This window comes from Tubulanus polymorphus, chromosome 3 (assembly GCF_964204645.1).
Source record: "Tubulanus polymorphus chromosome 3, tnTubPoly1.2, whole genome shotgun sequence".
Taxonomy (NCBI): Eukaryota; Metazoa; Nemertea; class Palaeonemertea; order Tubulaniformes; family Tubulanidae; genus Tubulanus; species Tubulanus polymorphus.
Window position 1 is genome coordinate 25,582,006 of NC_134027.1, and position 11,806 is coordinate 25,593,811.

General features: G+C 39.7%; 1 protein-coding gene and 1 long non-coding RNA gene across 2 annotated transcripts; both read left to right on the forward strand.

Moving 5' to 3' along the window:
* The first annotated feature begins 265 nt into the window (after positions 1–265).
* On the forward strand, positions 266–1,502 carry LOC141902878 (uncharacterized). Its single transcript, XR_012618967.1, has 3 exons — positions 266–383; positions 1,018–1,088; positions 1,392–1,502. It is a non-coding gene; the product is annotated as an uncharacterized LOC141902878 (long non-coding RNA).
* Positions 1,503–2,630: 1,128 nt separating this feature from the next.
* Positions 2,631–11,793, forward strand: LOC141901797 (uncharacterized). Its single transcript, XM_074789273.1, has 7 exons — positions 2,631–2,734; positions 2,897–3,002; positions 4,006–4,176; positions 4,601–4,694; positions 4,978–5,015; positions 6,139–7,430; positions 7,910–11,793. Exons 1-7 carry the CDS (start codon positions 2,698–2,700, stop codon positions 8,107–8,109), a joined length of 1,938 nt encoding a protein of 645 aa, XP_074645374.1. The 5' UTR covers positions 2,631–2,697; the 3' UTR covers positions 8,110–11,793.
* The last annotated feature ends 13 nt before the right edge of the window (positions 11,794–11,806 follow it).

Below are 11,806 nucleotides of genomic sequence, written 5' to 3' on the forward strand. Positions count from 1 at the left end.
AGGATTCCGCTTGTTGCAAGCGAGGATTCGCCAGGTGGCAACAGTGTGCAGTAGGACATATTTCAATCTCTACCCTATTTCTGAAATTCTATAGATGATCATCTATATAAATTCGCTTGAACGAATATGAATAAAATGTACACATTTCTTACGGTTCATATGACTTTCCAGCACCAGACCCCTCAGGATATTCAGGTGTAAATTAACTCGAATAAGTACTTTTCAACTAAATCGGTGAAACAGATTGCAAATATCAGCACACGTGGACGGGTTTAAAATGTATTTCAATCTAAAAGTTTTAATCTTGAAACCCGCTTATCAGGCTATATAACTGATAGAATTTCACCGGTGGATAATTGTTCTGAAGCTGATTATAAACTCAGGTAAGCGCATAAACTTCGGTTTTAAATGCTTTCAGTCTTTTTTTCTTAAAGTCTCAATAATAGTTTTATCTTGATAGTTTTATCTTGGTCCGTGCTTTGGTTATAAGATGTTTCCGAACCGTTTTCTGAGTCATTATGAATGAATGAGTGTTAAGTGTATAAAATGTGTGCGACTTGAACGATAAAACTATGGACTCCAAAACAGTCCCGCTTAAGTTGGCCGTCGGTCGGAGGCAATCAAACCCTGGCAATCGAAATAACGACAATATTGATAAACCCGCTTTAATTTGTTATAAGTTCCCTCAGTTCGGATGCTCTTTCGTGATCTTCCTTGCTATTTCACCATTTGATTCTCTTCCATGGTGTTATACTACCTACGTATTCATAACATATCCCCAATTCCTAACATAACACGACCATCAACTTTTTCGTTGGGTTAAAACATCCATTGTTCTCGAATTATTCACTGCTAATTTATTATTTTACACTATTCTAACTCTGATTTTGGGATTATCTGCGATATAAAATAAGCGGACCTAGTGCAAATAACTAAATGATTAAATCAGAATATTACAATATTATAGTAACTCAGTAGCTGTTTAACCGAATCTAAACTTTTCTAATTCACTTTCAGAATGTTTACTAAAACTCTGTTCATCGCGTTGGCCTTGTTTATGGTCGTTGGAGCTGTCGCGGCAACTGAAGGTACCGTATTTTGTTAGGTTCTAACAGAGAGTTTTCATTTTCGCGATTGATAGAACACTATATCCGTGTTGACGCGATGTAGAGAGAATCCCACAATTATAACGAAAAAGTCCGAAAATGTAACTTCGAGATAGTAGTTTATTTCAACGTTTCGACTATATCCTGAAGATGACTATTAGGATATAGTCGAAACAATGAAATAAACTACTATCTCGAAGTTACATTTTCGCGGACTTTTTCGTTACATACAGTTTTCATTTTGTTTAACAAGTTCAATCAACGAGGCGTTTTATCTATTTACAGAAATTCAGACCGAAAAGAGAGGACTTCCGTGTACTTGTCGTGGGCGAGCTGGTACATATTGGTTGGGGAATCATAATCCTTTGTGTTGTTCTGCCTTCGCGGGAAGCTGTTGTATCAATTACTAAGATTTTGTTTCTGATATTTCGCTATGATACATAAAAATATCGGTTTATTCTAGTTGAATAATAAACAGAAACAGATCTAATGTATGACATCTTTTCTAGTTTTTAGCAGGTTTCTATTTTAGCCCACTTTGGGTGTAGCCCCAGTGGGCTATTGCGTTCTTATTTCTTTCCGTCCATCTGTATTTCTATATAGTTCATAACCTAGTATCTAGAACCTTTACATTCACGCAGATCTACGAGGAAAATCGATGAAATTTGCGAGGAAAGTATTTGCGTGGATTTCAATGAATGATGTGGAGATTTTTGCAAATTTGGAGTTACGGGAGAATTTGCGACGAAAATTGCGTGGCGTGACGTTAGCGAATAAGGTCGACTAGCTATTCAAGTTGTTTGATGTAACTTCAAAAGATGTCATCCCTCGCCCTAGCGCTGCCGGGACTCGAGTCCGGGGCCTTATACACGTTAGCCTAGAGTGTCCACCACTTGGACGCTCTTCGACTTACGGGGTTACTAAAACTGGATCGTCGAAAATATCCACAGCCCGGAGACAATTCTATAGAGAACCAGCCTCTACAAAATGAAGACTTGACAAACACCTCAATTTACTCATCGCCAAGAGACAGTTAAAACAGATTCACACAATAGACTATAGAAACAGTCTTACACAATGCTGATTAAATGTTATTTCTAGTGTCAGTACCGCGTGGAATGGCTCGACATTGCAGCTCAACCCGTGACGACAGTGAGGCAATTTCTTTCAGTAGATTTTATTGCATATTGTGTGACAAATGAGAATTTCAAAAAGTGTAGACCCCGCCATCACTATCGAAAGTCGCTACGCTTGAGTCGTGGTCAGATCAAGTAATTTGCCAACATACAGAGTCTATCAAATCGTACACAAAAACAATTAAAGATCAGTCACGATAGAATAGATGAATTTTGTTATTTTTGTGATTTTTTGCGGATTATTTATCATTCAAGGTTAGATCCATGTTCTGATTTTCCTACTGTGGTATGCGACTAATAACATCCGCTCGATCGAGGATGGCTCCGATTTGGAGCCACCCAAACTGAACAGCGGTAAGTGACTGTTAACACTTCCGCCAGGGCTCGCCATTATTTCGATTCTCGCTCTGAAATTCGGGGAAATTCGGACCCAATTTTCATTGAAAATCTCTGAAATGGACGACAAACAAAATGTTTTAGACGCTTTAAATCGTAAGTCGATCGTATTCCGAGTCGTATTCGATATTTCTGATATTTTCAACTCGGTTTTTCATCGATTAATCGGATATTTTTGGGTTGTTTAATTCAGTATGTCGTTCTTTATTCTCTTCTCTCAACTCCTCTGCTGCCGACTTGCGCTGCGCTCGTACACAGAATTCGACCGTTCCTCTTCCACTGACGACGAGGAGAAAAATAAAGGAGAAATTCCGCACGTTTTAGAACAATTTTTGTGTAACATCGCGAAAACTGGCCAAAGTCTGTGAGTATTAAATGAGCTGAGACAATATAATTCAACTGATCGTGGCCAAATATTGAGAGATATTTTCCCATTATAAAGGCCCCTCCTTAGCCCTTGATAATCCTCTCCACTCGGGCTAATTCAATTGTTCCAAACGTTCCCATTCCCTGCCCCATGCAGCCAACGCTCCCCTATTCTCTTCCCGATCCAAATGCTGTTACACTGCTTGCCCTGTACAGTAACCCTCTCTCACTTGTTAACCACGCGTCAGAATCGGTTCATGTCGGCGTACCTTCATTTCAGATTCAGAAGCGCTCCATCCTGTTCATCAAATGCTACCCGCCCCATTCAAATACTCCCTTATTCAAACCTTCCCCCTGTTCCATACCCTATCCATAGGTTCCTTCATCTTACCATTCTAATCTACCTCCATCCCCTGCCTTTCCAAAATAACTCCCCCTCCTGTCGAAATAGTCCTCTATTCATATAATCAGTGTTGCCACTTCTCCGGATTTCTCCGGAATTCCGGATTTTACAAAAATACAATTTCATTTCCGGATTTTCGGGAGAAGTCAAATAACCACAAAAGAAAACTTCGCGAAAAAAATAAAATCAATACGGGATTCGACCCTAAACATCAAAACGTGACGGCTCCGTAGTGGGTTCGAAAAAGCCGTATTGTGCTGCCACGTAGTGGCGATAACCCCGCAGTACACGATTAAACCCTAGAACATAGTTCTATGATTAAACCAAGATGACGCGACGATCGAAATCGACTGACGCTTCATTTGTTTTTTGACTCTCTGGTTTATATATGCAGTGTATTTGACGGAACCAATCGCTATTTGAAAAAAAGATCTATAGGCGGTAATGAAAGTGAGGCCTATAACGCGTATTGCGCCAAAACGCATCTCCTGGCGTTCTAATTTCAAAAATTTTTTGGGGGAGGGCCCTCAGAGCCCCGACTTATTTTCCGGATTTTTAGCTTCACATAAGTGGCAACTCTGTATAATTATTGTTTCAGTTTTCCGTGGTCGAAGTTGAAACCGTTGTTTCTGCAGAAATTTGAACTATCGATGCGTAAGTTCTTCGAGGAGAGTAACACCGATGAACTGGCGCCGTATCCGAACGTAGAAAATGTCAAATTCGCTGAAATGTCGACGAGGATTTTAGAAGCGCTCGATTCGTTTACGGAGTAAGGATTAGAATCGGATTAGATGAATCAACGATATTGATTCCCCCCTTACAATCGGGGTTCATCTTAACTACAGTCCGGGTTCAACGCGAGGCTCTTAAGTGCTTAAAAGTGCTTACTTTTGAAAATATTTAATGAAGCCCTTGAAAAGTGCTTATTCTTTTCAAAGAGTTTCAAAGAGTTATTGCTTTTGGTATCCCAAATTGGTTTTTTTTTTTTACAAACATGTGTTATTCCAATATTTATACCAGTATTTGAAAAAATTTACTTCGGGCTAAAAATGATTTATATTGTAGATTAGGGCTGTGGTCTAAACCGATATGAAAAATGTCACTTTTTGCCTTGTAAAAGTAGTTACTTTTTTTATCAATAAGTGCAGGGTCTACTTACCCCATATTACATATTTTCTATCAATTAATTGCAGGGCTCCATTTACGATTCAGAGATTGTGCGAGTTGGTAACGGAACCGAAGAGACATTACAGACGCACTGACAAATTCCTGCGCGGCATCGAAAAGGTTTGAATACTTCCATTTTATTCAAATAGATAATTGAGCGTTCAGCTCAGTGTGTGTAGAGTTTGGATATTCCCATATTTTCAGGGCCATTAATGCTTCTCAGTTGTTCAAAACCTTGCGGCTTTGCCTCTTACTTTGACTGTGTTAATTGATTGGATAAGAAAAGCTTGCCACCCTGAATGGTTTTCATAAAAGCTCGATCCATTCACTGTTCTAACTAAATACTTAATTCTTGAAGTCTTGATTTTTTTTTTTTAAACAAAAATTCACTTCTTACTTTCAGAATGTAATGGTAGTTGGTACAGTTGATCCGGAGGGAAGGTTTGTATCGAAAACTTTTTTCTTAGAAATGTGATTCTTCGTAGATGTGTTTGTATATGTTTCTGGTGATGAGTGAAATAATTTTTTGATGGATCTGTAAGCTGAAACCTTTAAGCGAGATCCTAACCTCATATTCAGAGATCGATATATCACCTGGCCCTGATTCCGTCAAGCTGGAATTCCTTTTTTTGCAGGCAGGGTAGTAACATAGCAAGGAATATCTGGAAATACCAGATTTACATTTCTCCGCAGGGAATTCTGACTAATTTCTTGAAAATTTAGGAAACTTTATTTTTGGTGTCTTGTCATTCTTGCTTGGAACAAAGTGGCGTAGGAAACCCTCTCGAGAAGAAACAGCCCCCACTGATAATATCTTATAATTTGATCAGACAATCTTTGGTCAACGCTCATGGGAAGAACCTAGATTTATGCGGATTGAGTTTGTTAAAATATTCATCCATTCTTCTAAGTGCCTCGGTAAGACGAAACAAATTTCGAAACACACTTTGGTGTTGAATCCCGAGGATAAACACGTTAACGCTCGAACAAGGAATACTGGATTCCGAATTGCCGGCAGGGAACATCAGGAAATCCTGATTTCTGTATTTGAGCAGAGCTAAAGTTCTGACCTGTTTTTGTGAGTCACAATGGGAGAAGATAAAAAACGGATGAAAGTTTTCATTTTTTTGCCCTCACAGATCCCGATATGTGTTCACCTGTTTATCCACTCCAAATATACGTTACTTGCCCGATATAACTAAAAGGTAGGTTGAGAAATGAAAGTAATCAACCATCAAAACCACAAACTTAACGACCTTTTCACATTTTTACACGCGTGTGTGTGAAGTCTCATTAAAAAGTATTCTGGCAATGATGTCTCCATCTTGACAAAAAGGTAACCTGAATGGGAAGGCAGGGGTCCAGCCCCCAAGATCACCCCTAAAATCCACCCCTAAAATCCACCCCTATGGAGGTAACAATCTTTAATGGGCCAGTAGGCTAACAGGAAACCTGGCCTTCGTGAAACTGGGCCAAGATCTAGATTTCATCAGATTTATTAAGAAATGCTATTTTACGAAACTGCATTCCGTTTTCTCTATCGCGATGTTTTATTTGTTTACAGGAAAATTCCGACCGTCATGAAAAAGATGTTGTTTAACGGAATCGATTCTAACGGTCACAACAACAACTCTACGACGATGACGCTTCCCGGCTCCGACGAGCAACCCGTCGACAAAACAACGCCCCCTACCGACGGAACGACTAGTTACATTTCACCGCCGTCCGACGACGAGCTGGACGATATCGTCGACATCGGGGGCGGCGATCACCATCGTAACCGTAGCGACAGCGGCGGTCACATGTCGTTTATCGGTAATCTACAGCGTATGTACAACAATACGATAGCGGATAATAGCGTTAACGATCGGTCGCGTAGCAACGACGCGGAGCCACGCGACGACGGCAGCGAGCCCGTCGCGAAAACCGAGGACGAATCGGTGTTTGTGCCGTTAGGCGACAAGCAGATGGATTCCTCGCAGCCTACAGGTGACGCTACTAGCGACGACGCGGACATGAAAGACGAACAACAAAAACTCGATCAGGATTCATCATCATCGTCCTCTACTTCTTCATCTTCATCATCATCATCTGTAGAGGAGAGAAAGGATGATCCGTCCTCTTCGGCAGTAGAGGGGAGGAAGGATGATGATGATCAGTCCTCAGCAGTAGAGGAAAAGAAGGATGATCAGTCCTCCTCAACAGTAGAGGAGAGTAAGGATGACCTGTCTTCCTCATCAGTAGAAGAGAAGGACGATCAATCCTCAGCAGTAGAGGAGAGGAAGGATGATCATTCCTCCTCATCTGTAGAGGAAAAAAATGATATCTCAGGAATTCATGAGTCTTTGCAGCAGCATAGCAACGATTCATCCATCACCACGGTTACAAACAATTCAACTTTTGTCACGGATACGGACAATTCATCTACCATTGTCGCCACGGAAACAGACAGTTCAACTGCTGTTGTTGCTATGGATACTGACAGTTCATCCGTCGTAGTTGCCATGGATACTGACAGTTTGTCTGATAATCTCGCCGTGGTTACGACTACGGAATCATCGTCATCGGTTACAACTAGCAACGATTCAAATCACGAACGAATGGATTTTAACGAATCTGCGGAAAATTCAGCGTCAGAATCAGAGCAGACGCAATCCGAGCAGACGCAATCCGAGCAGACAGTCGACGAATCAACGCAATCCGAGCGGACAGTCGACAAGCCTTCATATCAACCGCAGCAGACATTTCTATCAGACGCGGGAACCGTTGAAATGACTGCTGAAACTTCAAACAGCGACAGGGAGACCGATAGTAACACAGAGGAACATACTTCACAATCAAATACTGTATCATCAGGTAAGACTCATCATCGTAGCGCGACATTATTACCCGCGTCCAATTTCATGAAACAGTTCAAGTTTTAAACGGTTAAGTTTGAGTTATTGTCCTCAAGGAAATGACCAATAGCAATAAAACCACCAAACACTTATTATCAGTGAAACTGGACCCTGATCTCATTCTCCATCTCCCTCCTGATCAATTGTTGTCTTGTTGTGGTGGCACAAAAAGGGATAGCCCCAAGTAAAATTTGCTGAACCTGCAGCTTCTCGGCTAAATTATCAAAAAGTCTTGATTATTTCGAAAATGGTTTCAATTGAAATTGAGAAATTATGTTGCTTGAATGTCTTTGTGAGGGGGTGGTATGATTTGATCTGGTTGGCTTTTCCCGGCTCAACCTTTTAATTGTTTCTCTACATCTTAATGATCATAGTTACTAATTAGTATCGAGTGAAATGTTTATAAATCAGTTTTTGTTGATCGATTGTGTTTTTTAGACGAACCTCCTATGAAACGTTTACGTACGGATGATTCGTTCGATTCGTCGTCGATTCATCAACGCGCGGACAATACGGAATCAGAGGAATCTACGTCGTTAGTTCGCGCAGAGGAGTCTATATCACAGACTAGCGAGAAGGAGACAGCAGCTGATGAGGAGGTTTCGGAACCGGCTTCCACTGAGTCAAACAGTGCATAATATGGTTTTGCTATATCGCTACAGGTCGGATAGTCGTCCAGATTTTTAGGTCGGTTTTGATACAGCTATCGGTAACCACGCCCTCCGCAGATCAATCAAAGTCTGGCAGGGTTCCTACAACTCCTCGTTTCCTTAAAAACTCAATTCTAAATAATAGAAAACCCGTTTAAGGTGCCTGAAACTCCTTCAATTTTGAGAAATAGGTAATTAGAAATGTTTCCCCCAGTAGACTACACCCTGTATCGATACAGTTGGCACCAAGATTTGTTTTTATCCAATTAGAAAGTTTAGTTAGTGTCAAGGATAAAATTTTTCTTACAAAACCACCGAATTAATGGTTTACCGAGATAAACAGTACTAATTTAGTAGTGAGTCTACTGTAGGGTATGAAAGTGATGCAGACACTTCCACAAAATTTGAAATTTTTTCCTTGAGAATTCCTTGAAAACTCTGTACATCCAGGAATGTCAGATCTGACCTTGTGTGTATGAAATATGTGCCTGAGGATAGGAAAACTCTGTCAGTTGTCTAACGGTGGTGGATACAGATAATAGATCGTCTGCGAGGGTTGCAAGGTCGAGGTAGTAGCAGATTGTCTGAGGGGGTGTGGTTACAGAGAGTTGATTGACAGCTGTTTAAATATCGTCGGTCATCACCTCTCCTGAATTATTGTCAAATATTACAGGGTTTTATTGTACCATACTTGTTCATCTAACACATCACAATTCTTTATTTCATCGCGGTTAAAGCTAAATTGAGTTTCAGGATCCGGTTCTACGGTTTCTGTTCAAACTCGACTCTTTAAGACCATTTCAGTGCTGACCAATTAAATACCTGTTAAGTGCTGGTGATAATTGTAATAATGGGGATAATAAGACTGCGCTTATTGAACGTAGATGCACTGAAAGGGTATGAGTTAATCGGGACTGGATCCTTCGAGCTTTGAATTTGAGCATTGGCGTGAAAAGAATAACAAAAACGGGTTCGTCAAAATGCCCTAAAAATGTAGCATATTCTATGAATGAGTGTCACATCAGTTTTATTTATTCGAAGAAATGTATTTTATGTACAGTTTATTATTGTATTTATCGACGGAAATCTACACCAAGTTCTACAGTTGTCAGTCGAGTCACAGGGTTCGTGTAGTCCATCAAATTCATGAAAAACTCTTGTATGTGGGCATGGAATTGATTCCATCGCCATTGAACCTAGGGTACAACCAGCAGAATCAGAGCTAAATTTTAAACCCAGACAACTCTGGAACTGAATGCAGAGCTAAATTTAAGCCCACACAACTGTGGAACTGGATCCAGAGTCAAATCAAACCCAAACTTCAGTGGAACTGGATCCAGAGCTGAATAAAATCCACACAACTGTGGAACTGGATCCATAGTCAAATCAATCTTGTGGAACTGGATCCAGAGTTAAATAAAACCCACGCAACTGTGGAAATGGATCCATAGTCAAATCAAACTTGTGGAACTAGATCCAGAGTTTAATAAAACCCACGCAACTGTGGAAATGGATCCTATGCATCAAAAGTTGTGAGCATTTTCAAAATGGCATCAGTTATTTTCGTAATTTATGTTCATACTTTGATCGTTAGACTTTGCTTATGGGGTTTTGGAATATGAACTTGTAATTGCCAGCAGGCTGCAGTCTTTACTGATCTGGCCATCAGATGGGTATTTCGCAAGTCTGACAAAGTCTTCGTTTTTGGAATGATTTAGAATAGGCTAGGATTAGTTCCAGGTAAAATCCTGGAAGTAGTGCATTTTCTTATCTCATGGTTTGGTCATGATTTTATGAAAATGTTGGAAACCCGTGTTAGCAACCAGGAAGAAAGAGCTGCCTTTAGCTTCTATAAACTGCTATAAACCCTATGTCAGATTCGTAAGATTAAACTTTACCCCCTCGTGAATATCTGATGAATTTCGTTTCGTGAATTCTGAAAGATTAAAAGTTTTTTATTTAGTCGTCTAATCCGTGTTGTTAGTGCTGTAATTGAATCGTTTTGAAAAAAAAGAACACTTTTTAACAAACATTTGTCATCTTCAGGTGGCTGTGTGCATAAAAATCAAAGGTGATGTTCAGAATATAGAGGGCTGACTCTTAGTAAAGCCTGTTTAAGTTGTACCTTTTACGCCATCGATTTTTGTCGGACTAATAGAAATGTTACTTATGCCCAACTCGACTAAGATCCGATCAGATTGTCGCATGGTTAACAGTCAGGTCTGCGGGAACCTTTTCGCCGACGTGAGTTTACTTATGACCGCGATGGATTGATCGCAGATCTATCGTAAGCCGAATCCGAATAAGGATAGAGCAAGTTCTATTTCTTACGACTGACCTTGACGGCATAGCCAATCAGCGACGAGTATTGCGTCACATGACCTCTAGACTCGGCAATTTGAGTTGTAATCGACTTGAGTTCGCTTAAGCTCGTTAAGACAAATGAATCAGCAATCAGCGGTGAACCACCGCTGTCCTTACGATGGTCTAGTCGGATTGTAAATCGACCTGAGCTAGAATTTATGGAACAAATTTAATATAGCAAGTATAGAAAAAAATCCGAAACATTTATCATGACTGAACGTGACTTCAGCAGGCTTGACCGTGTAGTGTAAATTTATGATATGTTTTTTTAAGTTAATGATAAATTATTATTGTACGTGTAAATAATTATTAGTAATATTAATGTGTAAATTTGTCTGTCGCGGGTTCGCATGAATGCATGATGTTTGTTGTCTAGTGATGGAAATAATGAAAAAACTCGTGTTCAAACGCACAATGCATGTTGTACTTGAAAACGGTGGTGAAAATGTCTTTAAGCGCCTGTAACTTATCAGTGCAGCAAAACGCCCGAAATCCCGAAGCCAAATTTTTTTAACCTTTCTTCCACAGATCTTGAGTTCAACTTTTGAGAGTTGATACAGTTCATCATCATAATCATCATCATTAAAACACTTAGTGAACTCGATAAAGTTGAATCTATCCTGGAAACTGTGGAACTGTGCCTGGATGATCTCAAATATCGTATGGACTGATTTTATCCCACTGCTACATAAACTACAAGATATGTTTTATCATTAATGTACAACGGAGAATCATAGTGCGTCGTCATCGTGCAAATATCGATATCAATTTCTTTGGTGAAATTATTTTTATTAAATTTACTGGACGCGGTTGGCGGGTTCAAGTTGCGCGACTCAAATCGAGTTCGAATTCGCTATTCCATGACTTTAAACTCAATAGTAAAAACTAAACTAACAGTAGTCGGATCCTGGGTCAAATCGAGCAGTGGTGACTTAAGTGATCTTAGATATTAACACTGGTCTTGATTAAGATTATTGGATTTGCTAAAGAACTTGGTTGATTTTGAATGGAAGCAATGACTGCGCATATGGCCCCTGGTTTCGTATCCCCAGCCTGAACAGCTAGTTTTTTCTTTTCAGTCGAAATATCTCGCAATTTATCAATCTATTGATATATCTGTTGTCTGGTATTATTAGTATAATTTACGTATTGAGCCAGTTGCGCAATTTGTAAAAGATTTAAAGAAAAATAAAAACATTGTAAAGAAAGAACTGCTGGATATAAATAGAACTTGAATTTAGGAAGAATTTATCGGGGAAAAATTATTGAATCTTAACTGTTATATTCAGCAATAAAAATAGGTTTAAACAGTAATTGATTC

Excerpts from the sequence above, each read along its gene's own strand:
- LOC141901797 (XM_074789273.1), top strand. The coding sequence starts at position 2,698 with ATGGACGACAAACAAAATGTTTTAGACGCTTTAAATC. Across the intron at positions 2,735-2,896 it reads TGTTTTAGACGCTTTAAATC|AATTCGACCGTTCCTCTTCC; the intron begins GTAAGTCGATCG and ends GCTCGTACACAG. Across the intron at positions 4,695-4,977 it reads TCCTGCGCGGCATCGAAAAG|AATGTAATGGTAGTTGGTAC; the intron begins GTTTGAATACTT and ends TCTTACTTTCAG.